The sequence below is a fragment of the Otolemur garnettii genome, unplaced genomic scaffold, assembly GCF_000181295.1.
Source record: "Otolemur garnettii isolate 467f Iridium unplaced genomic scaffold, OtoGar3 scaffold00086, whole genome shotgun sequence".
NCBI classification, from domain to species: Eukaryota; Metazoa; Chordata; class Mammalia; order Primates; family Galagidae; genus Otolemur; species Otolemur garnettii.
This window is the reverse complement of record NW_003852481.1, coordinates 3,666,420-3,686,028: the sequence shown is the minus strand read 5'-3', so window position 1 is coordinate 3,686,028 and position 19,609 is coordinate 3,666,420. Positions and strand designations below refer to the sequence as shown.

Below are 19,609 nucleotides of genomic sequence, written 5' to 3'. Positions count from 1 at the left end.
AAAAAAAAAAAAAAAGAAAGCCACAACTTTGACTACTAAATAATATTTATGTTTTCAACAAATTTGTTCATAATATCCAGGGTCATGTGTTTTTGTTTGTGACCATAAAAGCCTACGTTTGACTAGTTCCTTAGTGCTCTTCTTTTCTAGATCAACCCTTTGCTATGGCTGTTCCCAGAGACAGTATAGGACTTTTCTAGTCCAGTGTATTAGAGGACTTTTTGAGCTTTATTAGGTAGCTTATCCATAATTCTACTTCACTGCCTATGTCGGAGTCATGCCAGACTTTTGTTGAAGCAATTCCAACAAGCATTTATTTTTCAGTATTAGCTAACGTTTCCTGGGTACCTACTATGTGATACTGTGCTAAGTACTTTACTTTTTTTAATTTTTTAATATATATAGACATACATATATATATATAATATATATATAGACATACATATATATGTATGTCGCCCTGGGTAGAGTGCTGTGGCATCATAGCTCACAGCAACCTCCAACTCCTGGGCTCTCCTACTTCTGCCTCCCAAGTAGCTAGACTACAGGTGCCCACCACAACACCTGGCTATTTTTTGGTTGCTGCCGTTTTTGTTGTTTGGCAGTCCCAGGCTGGATTCGAACCCGCCAACTCAGGTGTATGTGGCTGATGCCTTAGCTGCTTGAGTCACAGGTGCAGAGCCTAAATTTATATTTTGATAGATTTAGCACAACAAGTGTTTTTAGTTGAATTGTATAGTGGTGATGTCTGGGTTTCCAGGTTACCCTTCACCCAAATAGTGTAAATTATACTGATCAGTAGTTTTTCCTCTCTCCCTTCCTCCAACCATCTCCCCTTCTGAATCTCCAATGTCCATTGTACCACTTTGTATGCCCCTGTGTATCTGTAGCTTAGCTCCCATTTATAAGTGAGAACAGACAGTATTTGATTTTTCTACTCCAGCATTACTTCACTTAGGATAATGGCCTCTGGTTCCATCCAAGTTGCTGCAAAAGACATCATTTCAACATTTTTATGGCTGAGTAGCATTCCATGATATACATGTACCACATTATCTTCTTTTTTTCTTTTCTTTTCTTTTTTTTTGAGACAGAGCCTCAAGCTGTCCCCCTGGGTAGAGTGCTGTGGCCTCACAGCTCACAGCAACCTCTAACTCTTGGGCTCAAGTGAGTCTCCTGCCTCCGCCTCCCAAGTAGCTGGGACCACAGGCGCCTGCCACAACGCCCAGCCATTTTTTGGTTGCAGCCGTCATTGTTGTTTGGCAGGCCCGGGCTGGATTCAAATCCGCCACCTTAGGTGTATGTGGCTGGTACCTTAGCCACTTGAGCCACAGGTGCCAAGCCATCTTCTTTTTTCAAAAATAAATATTTACTTATTTTAAAGGCAGAGTGTCACTATTTTGCCCAAGCTGGTCTTGAATGCTTGGTCTCAAGTGATCCTCCAGCCTCAGCCTCCCAAAGTCTTGGGAGTACAGACAGGAACCACTGCACCAGGCCCTGAACCACATTTAATCTACTTTTCAGCTGGGGGGCTCTTAGGTTAATTCCATAACTTTATAATTGTGAATGTTGCTGTGATAACCATTAGTGCTGGTATCTTTTTCACTTAATCATGTATTTCCTTTGGGTAGATACCCAGTAATGGGATTGGGGATCATATGGTAGGTCTACTTCTAGTTCCTTGAGAAATCTCCAGACTCTTTTTTATAGAGGTTGTACTAATGTGTATTCTCACCAACAGTGTTCCCTTTTGCCACATCCACACCAACATCGATTGTTTTTTGACTTTTTATTAACAGCCATTCTCACTGGGGTAAAGTGGTATGTCACTGTGGTTTTAATTTGCATTTCTCTGACAATCAGTGATGTTGAGCACTTTTTCACATTTCTTGGCCATTTGTGTATCTTCTTTTGAAAAATGTCTGTTCATGTCATTTGCCCAGTGAGATTATTTTCTTGTTGAGTTCCTTATACATTCTAGATATAATACCAATATATCATCTTAATACATATAATAAACTAATGTCTTTTGTCAGATGTAGAGTTTATGAATAATTTTCCCATTCTGTAGGTTGTCTATCTATTCTGTTATTTCTTTTTCTGTGTGGAAGCCTTTTAGTTTAATTAAGCCCCATTTATTATTTTTTTTTGTTGTTGCACTTACTTTTGGAGTTTTTTTGTTTTTTGTTTTTTTTGAGACAGAGTCTTATTATGTCACCCTCGGTAGAGTGCCATGGCATCATAGCTCACAACAACCTCAAACTCTTGGGCTTAAGCGATTCTCTTGCCTCAGCCTCCCAAGTAGCTGGGACTACAGGTGCCCACAGCCTGGCTGTTTTTTGGTTGTAGATGTGATTGTTGTTTGGCAGGCCCGGTTGGGTTTGAACCTGCCAGCTCTGGTATATGTGGCTGGCACCCTACCTGCTGAGCTACAGGTGCTGAGCCTTGCTTTTGGAGTCTTTTTTTTTTTAAAGACTTTATTTACCTATTCATTTATTTGCAGTTTTTGGCCAGGGCTAAGTTTGAACCCACCACCTCCAGCACATGGGGCCAGTGCCCTACCCTTTTGAGCCACAGGCGCCACCGCTTTTGGAGTCTTAATGGTGAATTCTTTGCCTAGGCCAATGTCCATAAAACTTTTTCCTAGGGTTTCTCCTAGAATTGTTAGTTTTAGGTCATACATTTAAGTCTTTGGCCATCTTGTGTTAAGTTTTGTACATGGTGAGAGATAGGGATCCAGTTTCATTCTACATGTGGCTATCCAATTTCCCCAGCACTATTTACTGAATAGGGTACCTTTCCCAGTATGTTTTTGCCTGCTTTATTAAGTTGGTTGTAGGTAGTCAGCTTTATCTCTGGATTTTTATTCTGTTCGGTTGATCCAAATGTATACTTTTATAGCAGTTCCATGTTGTTTCGGTTGCTATGACCTTGTAGGATAATTTGAAGTCAGATAATGTGATGCCTCCAGATTTGTTCTTTTTGTTTAGGGCTTGCTTTAGCTATTAGGGCTTGGTATCTATTTGAATGAGTAGGATGAGAAAGGGGAAGCCAAAATAATTCCTTGGTTTCTGGTTTTGACAAGTGTGTGAATTTATTATACAACACACAATGTTAAAAAATAAGAAAGAGGTCAGGGGCAGTGGCTCACACCTATAATCCAGCATTTTGGGAGGCTAAGGCAAAAGGATCACTTCAGCCCAGAAGCTCAAGGCTGCAGGGAACTGTAATTGTGCTCCCACTGCATTCTAGCCTCAGCAAGAGTGAGACCCTATTTCTGAAAAAAAAAAAAAAATTATGAATACAGTTTAGATATGTTGAGTTTGTGAGGTCTTTGGGAATTCAAATGGAGATATTCAATAAATAGTTGGATATGTGTATGTATGTGTGTGTGTGTGTGTGTATATATATATTTTTTTTTAAAGACAGCATTAATAACTAGAATATATAAGAAACTCCTACAAATCAGGCGGTGTCTGTGGCTCAGTCAGTAGGGCGCTGGCCCCATATACCAGATGGTGGTGGGTTTGAACCCTTCCCTGGCCAAACTGCAATAAAAAAAAAAAAAAATAGCCAGCACTGCGGCGGGCGCCTGTAGTCCTAGCTACTCAGGAGGCTGAGGCAGGAGAATCGCCTAAGCCCAGGAGTTGGAGATTGCTCTGAGCTATAACGCCACAGTACTCTACTGAGGGCAATAAAGTGAGACTCTGTCTCTTTAAAAAAAAAAAAAAAGACACTCCTACAAATCACTAAGAAAAGGACAGCTACTCCAGCTGAAAAAAAGGCAGGGGCTATGCATGATAAATTTATACAAGTGGAAACCAAAAGCCAATGCACATGGAAAAAAAATGCTGAAAGTCATTGGTATGACTTTGATATGCAAATCAAAGTAACCAGAAGCTATCTCTTCACAACAGGATCTCTCAATAATGGCATTACTGACATTCTGGGTCAGACAACTCTTGGTTGTGGGGCTCTTCTGTGCATTATAGGATGTTTAGCTGCCCTCTACGTGCATAGAGACATTGTAGTTGTGAAAATCAAAATTGTTTTTAGGCACTGCCAATTATCTCCTGGGGGATAAAACTGTCACTGCTTCAGAACCACCACTTTACACCTATCAGCCAGACAAAAAATAGAAAGCTAATGTTAAGTGTTAGCAGAGATATGGCAGCACAGGAAGCCTCCGGCATTTCTGATGCTGTGAGTGGCACAGCCATGCCTGAGAGTAATACCTCACAACCCAGCAATTCAGTGTATGGGTAATTTACACAGGTCCATACAGGGACACATGTGACGATGTGCTCCATGTCTGGTGGCAGAATATTCTGTCCCACGAGAGCAGAGTACACATTTTTCTCAGGGCACGTGAAACCTTCTACAAGACAGACCGTAAGTTGAGCCATAGAACAAGTTTTAATACATTTTTTAAAAAAGAAATCATACAAAGTATCCTTTCTGATCACAATGAATAAAATTAGAAATCAACAGCACAAGGAAAATGGAAAATTCACAAATTAAACAATACACTCTTAACTACTAACGAAGAAATTACATAGGAAATTAGAAAGAAGAGAACACAACCTATCAAAACTTATGGGATACAGCCAAAGCATTACTGAAGGAAAATTTATAGCTGTAAATACACATAGTAAGTCCTAACATAATGTTGTTGATAAGACACTGCAACTTTAAGCAAAATGACATATAACAAAACCAATTTTACCACAGGCATACAGGTGGTATAAGGAAAAACACATTTTAGCCCCCTCCAAATAACCCCAAACTTCTAAATAAAAACCAAAACACTTACACTTTTTTGTTTATTTGTTTTTTGGAGAGAGAGTTTCACTTGATTGCCCCACACTAGAGTGCCTTGGACTCAGCCCAGCTCACAGCAACCTCAAACTCCTGGGTTCAAGCAACCCTCCTTCCTCATCCTCCTGAGTAGCTGGGACTACAGGGGCCCACCAGGAAGCCTGGCCAAGTTTTTCTGTTTTTAGTAGGGATGAGGTCTGGTCTCAAGACTCTTGAGCTCAAGCGATCTTCCTGCCTTGGCCTCCCAGAGTGCTAGGATTATAGATGTGAGCCACCACAGTGGGTCGTAACACTTCTAATATTAAACACTGAAATAAATGAGAGTAATATAATATAGACACTTAAGAAAGGTTAATTAAAACAAGTAAGGTAATTATTTACCCAAATTTTGGTAAATGAGTGAGTGACCGCAGTCACAGAGATAGTGGGCTAAATAAAGGAATAAATGTTTGCAAAGCAAAAGTTGTTAAGAAGCACTTCCTACCACCACCACAAAGTTCAAAAACAATCACAAATCTCACTAAGCAGTTTTAGAGAGTATTGTTTATTGCTATGCATTAGGAGCTTTATCAATTTTTATTTTATAGTAATTTGTATATTCATTCATTCTCTTTTTTGAGACAGTTTCTTTTTGTCACCCTTGGTAGAGTGCTGTGGTGTCAGAGTTCATAGCAACCTCAAACTCTTAGGCTCAAGTGATTCTCTTGCCTCAGACTCCAAAGTAGCTGGGCTACAGCCCACGCCACAATGCCCAGTTGTTTTTAGAGATGGGGTCTTGCTCTGGTTCAGGGTGGTCTGGAACTTGTGGGCTCAGGCTATCCACCCACCTCGGCCTCCCAGAGTGCATTCACTCATTTTCCAACCTGCTGATTCCAGTTCAGGGTCACAAGTGGCCTCAGAGAGCAAGGCAGGAATTAGTCCTAGACAGAAGGCTATTCCTCACAGGGTGCCCTCACACACACCCCCACACCAACTCAAGATGGGGACCACTGAGACACTCCAGCTCACCTAATGTGCACATCTAGAGTTTCCAGAGACAATCCATGCAGATATGGGGAAAATGTACAAACTCCACACACACATTGGCCCCTGCGGGAAGTGATTTTTTCCTCATCAACGTTATAATGAAAGAATATTGAATGAAAGGATGTTATTAAGAACCTGCTACATGTTGAAAAAAAAGAAAGACTGCAAATCAAAAACCTAACTTTATGCTCTGAGGAACTGGAAAAGAAAAGCACATACAACCCCAAAGCTTGCTGAAGGAAGAAAATAATAAAGTTTAGAGCAGAGATAAAAGAGATGAGGGAAGTACAGAAATCAATAATACCAAAAGTTGGTTCTTGAAAACATCAACGAAACTGACAAAACTTTATTCAGCTAGATTGACAAGGGAAAGAAAAAAGTCAAATTACTAAAATCAGAAAGTACAGGGGGGACATTACTACAGATTTTTCAGAAATAAGAAGGATTATATTAGATATATCCTATATACATATAGTATACACTTATACTATGAACCATATGCCAGCAAATTAGAGATATAGGTCAAATAGACACATTCTTAGAAACACAAAATTTACCAAAACTGAATCATGAAGAAATAGAAAACTTGAATAGATTTATAACTAAGGAGATGAAATCAATAATCAAACCGTCCCAACAAAAAAAAATCCCTGGCCAAATGGCTTCACTGGTGAATTCTACCAAACATATACATAAGCGTTAACCCCAATCATTCTCAAACATTTCCAAAAAATTGAAGAGAAGGAAATATTTCCTAACTCATGCTATGAGATCAATGTTATCCTGATACTAATGCCAGACAAAGACATTATAAGAAAATTGTGGGCCAATATCCCCCACAAATATTGATGCAAAAATCCTCAACAAATTACTAGCAAACCAAATTCACCATCATATTAAAGGATTATACACCATGGTAAATGGGATTTATTTCTGGAATGCAAAATTGATTCAACGTATCAATCCCCTAAGACTCTATACTAACTAAATGAAGGAAAAAACCCACAGGATCATCTGATTGATGCAGAAAAAGCATTTAATGGATTTCACATTCTTTCTCTGATAAAAATACTCAACAAAGTAGGAACAGAAAGGAAACTAGCTCAACATAATAAAGACCATATATGAAAAACTTATAGCAAACATCGCACTTAATAATAAAATACAAAAACCACAAGTTTTTACTTTAAGATCAGTCTTAAGACAAGGAGGCCTGCTTTTGCCACTTCTATTCAATATATTATTGAAAACTCTAGCCAGTGCAATTAGGCAAGAAAAAAGAAATCAAGAATGGGAAGGAAGAAGTACAATTGTTTGTAAATGACATCATCTACATGAAGAAAGTTCTAAAGATTCCACATGCACTCACAAAAAACCCCCATTAGAATATGCAAATACAACAAAATGCAGCACACAAAACCTACACACGAAAATCAGGTGTGTTTCTATACATTAAAAATTAATAATCTGGGCTTGGCACCTGTGGCTCAAGTGGCTAAGGCGCCAGCCACATACACCTAAGGTGGTGGGTTCGAATCCAGCCTGGGCCCGCCAAACAACGATGGCCGCAATTAAAATAGCCGGGCCTTGTGGCGGGCGCCTGTGGTCCCAGCTACTTGGGAGGAGGAGGCAGGAGACTCGCTTAAGCCCAGAAGTTGGAGGTTGCTGTGAGCACGGAGGTTGCTGAGTGCCACGGCACTCTACCCAGGAGGACAGCTTGAGGCTCTGTCTCAAAAAAATTTAATAATCTGAAAAGAACATTAAGAAAACAATACATTTACAATAGCATTAAAAAGACTCAAATACTTATGAATAAACTTAACCAAAGAGGCAAAAGACTTGTACACTGAAAACTATGAAACAGTACTGAAAGGTTGGGTGTGGTTGCTCATGCCTATAATCCTAGCACTCTGAGAGGCTGAGGTGGGTGGATTGCTTGAGCTCAGAAGTTCAAGACCAGCACGAGCAAGAGTGAGACCCTGTCTCTACTAAAAAGAAAAAAAAAAATAGAAAAATGAGCCTCAAGTAGTGATGCATGCCTGTAGTTCCAGCTACTCAGGAGGCTGAGCCAAGAGTATTGCTCAAGCCCAAGAGTTTGAGGTTTCAGTGAGTTATGATGCCACAGCACTCTATCCAGGGCAACAGAGTAAGACTCAGTCTCGAAACAAAAACAAAGGCTTGGTGCCTGTAGCTCAGTGGCTAGGATGCCAGCCACATATAACAGAGCTGGCAGGTTTGAATCCAGCCCCGGCCTGCCAAACAACAATGACAAGTACAACAAAAAAAATAGCTGGGGTGGGGCATGTAGTTCAAGCAGCTAAGGCACCAGCTACATACACCAGAGCTGGTGGGTTTGAATTGGCCCGGGCCTGCCAAACAATGACAACTACAACCAAAAAATAGCCAGGCGTTGTGTGGGCACCTGTAGTCCCAGCTACTTGGGAGGCTGAGGCAAGAGAATCACTTCAGCCCAAGTTTGAGTTTGCAGTGAGCTATGACGCCATGGCACTCTACTAAGGGCAACATAGTAAGACTCTGTTTCAAAAAAAAACTCCACAAGTAACAAAGACTAAATGATAAAAACTAAAATTGTAAAACTCTTAGAAAAAACAAAAGAAAAGTTTTATGACACTGAATTTGGCAGTGATTTCTTGGATATGATACTAAAAACAGAGGTAACAAAAGAAAAATAATTAAATTGAATTTCATCAAAATTAAAAACTTTAGTACATCAAAGGATTATCTAGAGAGTGAAATAGCAATCCACAGAATGAGAGAATATATTTGCAAATCTTATATCTGATTAGGGATTAATATCCAGAATATATAAAGATACACAAAGAACTCAGCTACAACTTGACAACCAATAAAGCAACAACCCAATTAAAAATGAGCAAAGGTTCTGACTAAATACTAATCCAATGAAGACGTACAAATAACCAACAGGTACATGAAAAGATGCTCAAGATCATTAATCATCAGGAAAATGCAAATCAAAACCACAATGAGATTCTACTTTGTGGTCCACTAAGATGGCTATTTAAGGCAGAGAAAAAACAAAAAATAAGAAATGTTGGCAAGGACGTGGAGAAATAGAACAAGAATACACTGCTGTTATGCTCAGAGCTTGTAGCACAGTGGTTATGGTGCCAGCCACATACACCAAGGCTGGCGGGTTCTAACCCGACCCAGGCCTGCTAAACAAGAATGACAACTGCAACAAAAAAATGGCCGGGTGTTGTGGTGGGCGCCTATAGTCCCAGGTGCTTGGGAGGCTGAGGCAAGAGAATCGCTTAAGAGCCCAGGAGTTTGAGGTCGCTGTGAGCTGTGATGCCACCACACTTCACGGAAGACAAGTGAGACTCTGTCTGGGGTGGGCAGGGGAGGGGGAAAGGAGAGGAAAGAATACACTGCCAGTAGAAACGTAAAATGGTATAGCTACAATGGAAAAGTTTGGCATTTCCAAACTATTAAATATAGAATTATCATATGATCCACCAATTAGACTCCTGAACATACACACCCAAAAGAATTGAAAACAGGAACTCAAACAGATACTTGTACACTAATGTTTATAACAGCATTTTTGTGATAATAGCAAAAGGTAAAAACAATCTAAGTGTTCTGCAACAAATGAATTAAGATGTAAAATGTATCACATACATGGGATGGAATATTACTCAATCTTTAAAAGGATACATGGCAAAACATAAATGAACCTTGAAAAGATTATGCTAAGTGAAGCAAGCCAGACAAAAAGGGACAAATGATGTACGATTCCACTTAAACAAAGTAGGAGTAGATAAAAGAAAATAGAATAGAGGTTACTAAGGGCTGGGGTTGCGGGGATGAGTTATTGTTTAATATAAAGAGTAAGTCTGAGATGATCAGAAAAAGTTCTGGGAATAGACAGTGGTGATGGTTGTACAATATTGTGAATATACTTAATGCTACTAAATTGTTTAAAGTTAACTTAACCTAGCTTAAAAATAGCTAAAGTAGAGCCAAGTGCAATGGCTTACTTTTATAATTGTAGCACCTTGGAAGGCCAAGGTGGGAGAACTGCTTGAGGCCAGGAGTCTGCAACCAGTATGGGCAACATAATGAGACTGGATATCTACTCAAAAACTTTCAAAATTAGCTTGGCATCACAGTGCATGCCTGTAGTCCTAGAGACTCAGGATGCTGAAGAGGGCAGGACTGCTTGAGCATAGGCATTGAAGGTTGTAGTGAGCTCCGATCCACCACTACACTCCAGCTTGGGTGACAGAGCAAGACCCTGTCTTCATTAAAAAAAAAAAAAAAAAAGTGGTCAGGCACGCTCGGCTCACACCTGTAATCCCAGAACTCTGGGAGGCTTAGGCAGGTGGATTCCTTGAGCGCAGGAGTTTGAGACCAACTTAAGCAAGAGCAAGATCTTATCTCTAAAAATAGCCGGGTGTTGTGGCAGGAGTCTGTAGTCCCAGCTACTTGGGAGGCTGAGGCAAGAGAATTACTTGAGCTTAGGAGTTTGAGGTTGCTGTGAGCTATGATGTCACAGCATCTACCCAGGGTGACAGAGTGAGACTCTGTTTTAAAAAAAAAAACAAAACAAAAAACAGGGCGGCACTTGTGGCTCAAAGGAGTAGGGCGTCGGCCCCATATGCTGGAGATGGTGGGTTTAAATCCAGCCCCGGCCAAAAACTGCAGGAAAAAAAAAAAGAAAGAAACAAAAAACCCCTGCTAGAATTAGAAATATAATATGCAAATTTAAAATATGTTCCTATAAAACAATATTCATGTTCAAGAAGGCACAAATAGATTCTTACAATTAATGAAACAATAATCAAATTTGAAAATTAACCTAACAATGCAATGAAATCTTGACCAATATCCTAACAGTATCTTTTGTGGAATAAGCTGAGCCTAAATTTTATATGGAAATGTAAAAGGTCGAGAGAAAAAATGGCTGTTTGGCTATTCTTTGTAGAAGAATCTCAGACGCTCTGCTGTGTCCAAGTTGTTAATAACTCCTCAGGTCCCCACCAGCACAGGTTGCAGGCTTTCTCTCAGTTTGTTGCTGAAGAATACACCAGATGTCACATCCTTTCACCAGTATAGATTATTTCATACTACATCATTGATGGCTTGGAGCCTGTGGCTCAAGTGGCTAAGGCGCCAGCCACATACACCTAAGGTGGTGGGTTCGAATCCAGCCTGGGCCTGCCAAACAATGATGGCTGCAACCAAAAAATAGCCAGGCGTTGTGGTGGGCGTCTGTGGTCCCAGCTACTTGGGAGGTGGAGGCAGGAGACTCGCTTGAGCCCAGGCATTGGAGGTTGCTGTGAGCTGCAATGCCTCAGCACTCTGCCCAGGGGAACAGCTTGAGGCTCTGTCTCAAAAAAAAAAAAAAGAGTCATACTACATCATCAAGAAAAGGACTGGAAAAATTTTTGATGACCCAAAGAATTGGGGAGAAGAAAAAGTAAAATGTGGAGCACCGTGGACCTGTCAGCAATTAAGGAACAAAAGTAATGAAGATTCACATAAACTTTGGTATTTCCTACTGCAAGAAAGAAACATGCTTTTCACCCTAGAGCAGGAGGCCAGGAGGTGGAGATTGCCAATGCCAAGTCCAGAGTGGAAGGCAATAGATTGCATGGATGCATTAGATAAAGTTGTCCAGAAAGAGAAGATGCTCTAAAACTTCTTCAGACTGGTCAAGAAAACACTAGACTTGGAGAAGAGACATCTTTGGAAGAATCATCTGGCACAAGTTCAAGCAGGGGCCTATACCTTGGTACCTAAATAAGATATAGTAAGAAACGATTGTTTGCAATGCCTTATGTGTGGAACGTTTTATCAGACTGGGACTTGAGAAGGAAGCTGGCATCAGAGCAAGGAAGAAAAGTCTGGAGAAAAAGAAAGACTAATTTCTTCCGAAGAAGTTTCCATATCTTTCTAAAGCCCAGAAGACAGTCTTGCCTAAGATGTCTGCACTCTTGAATTTACCATTTTGACTTTCTTACATAATAGTCTATACCCAAAAGTAACCTCAGCAGCTGGTTCAGCGGCTAGGGCACCAGCCGCGTATACCAGAGCTGGCAGGTCGAATCCAGCCCAGGCCTGCCAAAGAACAATGAAAACTATAACCAAAAAAATTGCCAGGTGTTGTGGTGGGCGCCTGTAGTCCCAGCTACTTGGGAGGCTGAGGCAAAAGAATTGCTTAAGCCCAAGAGTTTGAGGTTGCTGTGAGCTCTGATACCACAGCACTCTAGCCAGAGTGACAGCTTGAGACTCTGTCTCAAAAATAAATAAATAGGGCGGTGCCTGTGGCTCAAAGAAATAGGGCAACAGCTCCATATGCCAAAGGTGGCAGGTTCAAACCCAGCCCCGGCCAAAAACTGCAAATAAATAAATAAATAAATAAATGTGTTACCTGTGTGATTTATAAAGAAAAAAAAGAACTGTAAAAAGTCAAAAATAGCTTAAACAATTTTAAGGAAAACAAGGTGAAAGTACTTTATCTATTATACATTAAGACTTATAGAAAGATCTGGGCATGGTAACATGTGCCTGTAATCTCAGCTACTGGGGTGGCTGAAGTGGTAGGATCACTTGAACCCAGGAGTTCAAATCCAGCCTAGACAACATAGCAAAACCCTGTCTCCAAACAAAAAACAACTCCCCCCCAGATTTATAACATTTAAAATCATTATAATTAAGATAACAGAGGAATTAAGTATCATTAAGGTATTGTAACTAAGATAACACCAGGGGTGACAATCAGGCTAATATAATACAGATCCTAGAAACAGACCCACATGTACACAGTTAATTTACAATAAAATGGCATTGAAAAGCAATGGAGAAATTATGACCTTTTCCATAACTAATAGTGGGACAATTGGTAGCCACTTAGGAAATTAAAAAAACATAATCACTACCGAAGACAGTAGTTCTCAACCTTCCTAATGCTAAAGTAGCTAAAGTAGCAACGGAAATAATTTTATGGTTGGGAGTCACCACAACATGAGGAACCGTATTAAAGGGTCGCGGCACCAGGAAAGTTGAGAACCACTGATCTAAGATCACATACAACATAAATTCCAGATCTATATTTGGAACATAAAATAATGAAGGTTTTGGAGGTAATATATGAAGATATTTTTTGCTTCTTTAAGAAGACAACATATGAGAAATAGATCTTAAACAGACAAAAAATAGGAAATACAGGTAAGTTTAACTATCTTAAAATGAAGACTGCTGCCTCCAATGTTCACTAACCCTAAACTATTCACAGTCTTTTGTCGGTCCCTACCAGTTCCCTGCTCTGAAAGATCCATTTTAAACCAGTGGAACCCTTACCCCCAAATTCCTATAATCCTCCTTTTGAATCATAATCAAGACGTAGTATCAAGTTTATGTTCTTCGTTGTTATAGTAGTTTTAAGAAGTTTTGTTTAATTAACAGGTTTCTTTAGTGATCTTTTGGGGGGGGGTATAACAACTGATAGTCCTTCTGTCTTTGAGATATATACTAAAATCTTTATAGATGAAATTATATTTTTGACATCCGCCCCCAAATTAATTCAATAAAATAGAGAAAGTAGATCAATAAATCATAAATTGTCAATGCTGAATAATTATACATGAAAATTCACTAGACTATCCTGTCTACTTTTGTTCATGTTTTAAATTCTCCATAATAATAAACGAGTTAAGTCTCTTTTCATAGTCTTCAAGAAGGGATGCTCATTAAGGTCACAATCAAGTTATACTATTCGACTATGATTTCCTGGCTTATAACCAGAGACTCTAGTCAAATACACCCTAAGTTATGCTGGATTTTACAGTCTAGCCACTGATAGAAGGTAGGGAACAGCAGAGTGGTTGTAGATTTGAGAGAAATAATTCTTTTTAAATTAGAACACCCCTAATGTAGAACTAAGGATACATATCATTAACTTAAATTTGGCATTTAATCTTGGTTAAAACAAAGAAGGGAGAGAGAATATATTCTGTGTTTTCTACTTTATTTCTTTAGAAGTGCAATGGTGTTACAGTGAGCTAAATTTTTAGTTATGCTTAGATGTGCTCCCTCCTACACTCTACTGTGGAAAAATGAAGCTTATTCTTTCTTAGAATCCTCAACCTTGAAACTGATCAATATTAGGATCCCATACACACCCAGGAAGATGCCCGATTTGAGGTTTTGAATAGCTATTCATATAAGTTGACTTTTCTGTGCATTTGTACTGGGGAGGATCCAGTTCAGGTTGATGTCCTGGGAACCAGTGAGGCTCTCGCTTAAATCCTAAGTGGGAAAAAAAGAAGAGAAGACACATGGGAACAATTAATAGCAAGGAGTTTTAATAACTGATCTCACCCTTATTTCTGAGGGACTAGCCAGTAAGTACTGTCAAAATTGAGAAAAGATAAAAAACATTCATTCATTCACTTATTCACCCATTCGGTTTACTTTTATTTGCATCCCTTCTATGTACTAAGCACTGAGTTAGCTCTGAAATGGTAAGAATTAAAAAGAATAGTCTACATACTATGGGTTGAAAGTGGCATTTTGTTGTTGTAGCTTGTATCGTAAGTTGTTTCAAAGTAGTGTCCAAACTGGAAAGAAAAATTAATAGATTAAGAATCTAGCAGTCTATATCTAAGTCAGGAAATAAAGGATAGCATGACATGAATTCTAACAGGTCCTGTCATATTTTAGATGGACTAGAGGTCTGTATGTTGTTAATCTATGCGCTTGTAACTTTCATATCCTTTGTATGTTTATTTGCTTAGGAAAAATTTAAGGACAAGCATCAGATAAATGACAAGTCTAGATAGGCCAATATCAGGGGTGAACCCAGCCTGAGTCAGAAGACATTAATTATTTCTGTGGCTTAACAGATAAAGTCCAAACAGAAGCAAAATAAAAAGAGTAACCCCCATCACTTTGATACCTTACAGATAATAATAATATACAACTTGATGGTAAAGTGGGACAGGTGTGTCCAGCTGCCCTAACCACTTCACTGAACAGAAGCCTAAGAGAGCACTGTCCTGCAAGTTAGATTCCTGCCTTTCAAATGGCCACAGGCATTTCTTTTGCTAAGAGTGGCAACAAAAGAAGAGAAAATCAGATTACCTGGGAAGGCAAGGGTTTGGGCTGTACAACATTCCTTAGGTCATATCTTTCCTGGTTCCAGTTGCCTATCAGGGTACGGTTTGAATAGGAATTCTCATTAGTGGTACATCTCCATCCATACTGAAAAAACTTGGACAAAGAATTCCAATCTGTCCACACTTCACCATGGCCATCTGCATTAATGAGGCTGCCATAGTGTGGGTTTGTGAGGAAACATGCGAGGTTCTGTGTCTGGAAAAAGACAAAAGTAGAAAAAAGGCTTAATGCACCAAACAGACGAAAGGCATGTCTTTCCAACTCTCTGCTTTACACAAGCACGACTTATTAATGACCCAGGCTTTCCTCCAGATTTAATTGTTGTGGTTGTATCTTCCTCTCCAGGCCTTTGAATCCTTTTATCTAATCTCTCAACCAGCTGCAGTGATTACTATAGAGACTAAATGCCCTCCCTCAAAAAAAAAAAACAGGAAAACCTTCAATACCCCCAATACTATATGAAGAACTAGCTACATGTTTAGACAATTTAAGAGGTTTTTTTTTGAGACAGAGCCGCAAGCTGTCCCCCTGGGTAGAGTGCCATGGCTTCACTGCTCACAGCAATCTCCAACTCCTGGGCTCAAGCGAGTCTCCTGCCTCAGCCTCCCAAGTAGCTGGGACCAGAGGTGCCCGCCACAACGCCCGGCTATTTTGGGGTTGCAGCCATTATTGTTGTTTGGCGGGCCTGGGCTTGATTCGAACCCACCACCTTAGGCGTATGTGGCTGGCGCCTTAGGCACTTGAGCCACAGGCACCGAGCCCAATTTAAGAGTTTTTAAGGATTAATGGTATTGCTATAGTCAAACAGAATATGTAGAACTGAGAGGTGAATAACTAGACAACACAATAAATGACCACTGAATAATTTCCTTTTATCTAGGCCCAGCTCAAGTGCCTTCCCTGAAGTTAACTTCTCTCTTCTTTTATCTCACACAGAACTTACTACCATATCTTCATCGTATTTATAACTTTCTACCATATGTTTGAGTTCTGAGTCCACTGAACTATATACTCCTTGAGGACAGGATGTATGTTTTATTAATTTTTGTACCCTTTTGCCCACCCTCCCAATCAATAGTGGTTTCCATATACCAGACGATCAACGATCAACTATTTTCTTTTTTTCCAGAAAATGAGTCTGGTCCCCTGGCTTAGGAGCAAGGTGATGATACCTCCTCTGAAGAACAGTAACGTGGTGCAAAGGCTGAGTTGTTTGAAGAGCTCAGAAGAGAGAGACAGAAATCCTTATATAATTGTTCCATGTTTTTTAAAGGATGTCACCACACTTGGCTTTTCTAGTTCTTCAAGCAAAGAAAGAGTGCAGATCATTCAGATTTCCAAGCCTAAGTGGCCATGATTTGGGAGTCACTGCCCACCTGCTTTCCCACAGTCAGAGAAAAAACTAGTAAGGTAGCATTAAAGGATGGCATCTCAGGTAAATGCCCTCACACCATCCACCTTTGTGAAGATAGGTGCCTGCACTGATGTCACTTAACAGCATGATGACTATAGTTGTCATGACACTCAGTAACACTTCTTGAATAAGTGTAGGAGATTGAAGCACCCAACAGACTGGTGACATCCATGTCACTGTCTCTAAAACTGGAATGACAGACACTGCCATACACTTAGTTGTCCAAGCCAGAAGCCCTATGGCTTATCTTTGACTCTGCCTTCTCTTTCAACATTCTTTCAATCACTAGGTCTTGTTGATTTTTGAATCAGTCTACTATTCCGTATTCTCACTGCCAGGTTCCTACTTAGATCAGTATTAGCTTCATCACTATTTCTTCCAATTCTATCTCGCCATCAGCCTTGTTCCCTTACAATCCTTGCTCCATAAGAACTTATGAAAATGAAAGTCATCTTCCTATTTAAATTTTTTCAGGTCAGGGGCAGTGGCTCATGCCTAGAACTCTGGGAGGCTGAGGTGGGTGGATTGCCTGAGTTCACAGGTTAGAGACCAGACTGAGTCAGAGTGAGAACCCTGTCTCTAACAGTAGCCAGGCATGTGGTCCCAGGTACTAGGGAGGCTGAGGCAAGAGAATCTCCTGAACCCAAGAATTTGAGGTTGCTGTGAGCTATAATGCCATAGCACTCTACCCATGGCCACAAAGTGAGACTCTGTCTCACAATAAATAAATTAAAAATTTTCAGTAGCTCAGGCTGTTAAAATGGCTAACAAAGCTCCACATGACCCTGCTTAACTCTTCTGTGTCGTCTGTTACCCACTCTCTTCGTCTGTGTTTTTGCCAAACTCAATTATTCTGTTTTTCCATCACACTTTTGCATATATCGTTCCTTCTGCCTCTTCTCTCTTGACCCAGATTAAGGTATTTTATCCCCTTTAGCTTTCAACTCAGGTTCACTTCATCCAGGGGCTCTTCCCACTTCACCCCTAAACTCGGTGAGGTTCCCTTTCTGTGAGTTTTCACACCACCCCGGATCCTTCCCCTCATAGCACACATCCCACTCTATCTGAGTTGCCTCTTTTCCTGAGTGCATTTTCCACGAAGCTATAGGCTCAGTGAAACCATAGGCCACATATTGTTCATCCATATAGCTAACCACCCTCACAGGGGCCTGGCACGTAACGGACAGTAACACTTCTTTCACCTGGAGATATTTTGAGCAGCAGCAGCAGAGACAATGGGATTCAGCCATTTCGGACGCTATGACGGCAGGTACAAACTCCTCTGTGTTAGAAACACGCAGGATTCAGTCCAACCTTCTCCTGAGCCCCGACCCCGCCCGGTTTCTCTCACTCAGAACTCGCCTCTCCCCTCTGAGCTAGTGACTGTGACCTCACGAAGGTGTGACGAAGTCACTCAGGGTCATACTTGGGCTAGAAGGCACTTTGATCTTCCTGAAGGGACGGGAGGGTGAGCGGACAGCTAAACGAGGGTCTAGCTTTTGCACTCATGGCCATAGCCTTCCTTGGGAGTCGCTGCTCGGGTTCGTCTAGACAACGGGTCTCTGTGGTGCGTCATCACCTAGCGACGGGAAGAGGGGGAGCGGGTAGAGACCTGCTAAGGAAGTGACGTCAGAAATGAGCGCAGCGAAGAAGGAAAGAGGGAAGCAGGGGGAAGCCATGGGCCCTCGACGCCTCCTGTTGGTTGGGGAGGGGAATTTCTCCTTTGCCGTAGCTCTCAGCAGGACCCTGGACGCGAGTACTAGTCTAACTGCCACCTGCCTCCCGGGCCTGGTGGACTTGGCCCGGGATCCAGTGGCCCAGGAGAATCTGCAGCGCCTGCGCGAGCGAGGTAGCAAGGCCGGCCCCTCCGCGAAGCCACGCCCAGCTGCCAGCTCCTCCCCGCAAAGGTTGGGGGGATGTAACCCACGCGGGGATTGCTTTTTATCATCCCTTGGATATTCGCACACTGCCTGCTGTGTGACTGTATAGCTGGGCTCGTTTGCGCGGTTTAGATTAGGAAGAATTTTCTGTGGTCTTAAGACATCCTTCTGTCTATATTTCGCGCCTCCAAACTCTTTGCCAGGTGCCGAGGTTCGTTTTGGTGTTGACTGCACCCGACTGGCAGATACCTTGGAACTGCACGACAGGGGATTTGATCGAATTTATTTCAACTTTCCACACTGTGGACGCAAAGCTGGAGTAGCTAAAAACAGGGAACTCCTTGCCAGGTTTTTCCAGAGGTGAGGAAAGGAGAGCCCTCGCAAGTTAAACATTTAAGATGTCTATAACATAGTTACTGCACTATAACATTTAGTTGGGGAAATAAACGTGTGTAAGTTACTGTAATATATTTAGAAGAGAACATAAAGGTCCAGAGGAACCCACAACCTAGTTGGAAAGACAGACACATACTCCTAAATAAAGGGCAAATAGGCTGGGCGTGGTGGCTCATGCCTGTAATCCTAGCACTCTGGGAGGCTGAGGCGGGTGGATTGCTTGAACTCAGGAGTTGTAGACTAACCTGAGCAAGAGTGAGACCCATCTCTGCTAAAAATAGAAAATATAGACGGGCGTTGTGGCCCGCGCCTGTAGTCCCAGTTAATTGGGAGGCTGAGGTAAGAGGATCGCTTGAGCCCAAGAGTTTGAGATTGCTGTGAGCTGTGACAGCACCACGGGCAGTGAGCCTCTGTTCCCCTACTTCCCAAAAGAAGCGCAGTGTACTTCTTGGGTGTATTAAGGGAGGATTATTTTCTTTGTGGTAGTGCAAAATAAAGACGGCCAGTATAATTTAATGGCTAAGACTGTGGACCAAACTGCATGGATCCAAATCCTGGCCCACCACTTAACACTTGCATGATTTTAGGTTTGCTTACTTAATCTTCACCTGCTTCTGTTTTTTCATCTGTAAACTGGGGATATTAACTAACTCCTTTATCAAATTGTTGTGAACTTAAAACATTATTATTATACAAAAATGCAAGATACTATTATATTTGAGGGTCTTGTGGGTCATAGTTATCAAGAAACTTTTCACAGAGGCAGGATTTTAAACTAGTATTTGAATTGTAGAATTTGAATTTTCAAGAAGACAGTGAAGGCTCAGCACCTGTAGCTTGGTGGGAAGGCCGCCAGTCACATACACCGAGGCAGGGGGATTTGAACCCAGCCAGGGCCTACTAAACAACA

At 41.1% G+C, this 19,609-nt stretch overlaps 2 protein-coding genes and 2 pseudogenes across 2 annotated transcripts in view; 2 read left to right on the top strand and 2 right to left on the bottom strand.

The window, feature by feature from the left end:
- Positions 1-10,961, bottom strand: part of LOC100952006 — an 11,660-nt pseudogene extending 699 nt beyond the window's left edge.
- Positions 10,962-11,220: 259 nt separating this feature from the next.
- Positions 11,221-11,901, top strand: LOC100951688 (annotated as a pseudogene).
- Positions 11,902-13,841: 1,940 nt separating this feature from the next.
- On the bottom strand, positions 13,842-17,966 carry CUNH11orf1 (chromosome unknown C11orf1 homolog). The gene is made up of 4 exons (XM_012808172.2): positions 17,626-17,966; positions 14,974-15,204; positions 14,384-14,450; positions 13,842-14,139 (listed from the first exon to the last, which is right to left on the bottom strand). The coding sequence occupies exons 1-4, from the start codon at positions 17,671-17,673 to the stop codon at positions 13,973-13,975; spliced, it is 513 nt and encodes a 170-aa protein (XP_012663626.1). The 5' UTR covers positions 17,674-17,966; the 3' UTR covers positions 13,842-13,972.
- A 96-nt stretch (positions 17,967-18,062) lies between these two features.
- ALG9 (ALG9, alpha-1,2-mannosyltransferase) overlaps positions 18,063-19,609 on the top strand; it is a 101,603-nt gene continuing 100,056 nt past the window's right edge. Inside the window, 2 exon segments of the mRNA XM_023516062.1 lie at positions 18,063-18,272; positions 18,507-18,663. Coding sequence (XP_023371830.1) covers positions 18,101-18,272; positions 18,507-18,663 — 329 coding nt within the window. The 5' untranslated portion in view covers positions 18,063-18,100.

Coding starts and splice junctions, on each gene's coding strand:
- CUNH11orf1 (XM_012808172.2), bottom strand. CDS start 17,673: ATGGCTGAATCCCATTGTCTCTGCTGCTGCTGCTCAAAATATCTCCAG. Junction 14,451..14,973: donor CCAAACCCTTGCCTTCCCAG/GTAATCTGATTT, acceptor TTTTCTTTCCAG/TTTGGACACTACTTTGAAAC. Junction 14,140..14,383: donor AATGCCACTTTCAACCCATA/GTATGTAGACTA, acceptor TTTCCCACTTAG/GATTTAAGCGAGAGCCTCAC.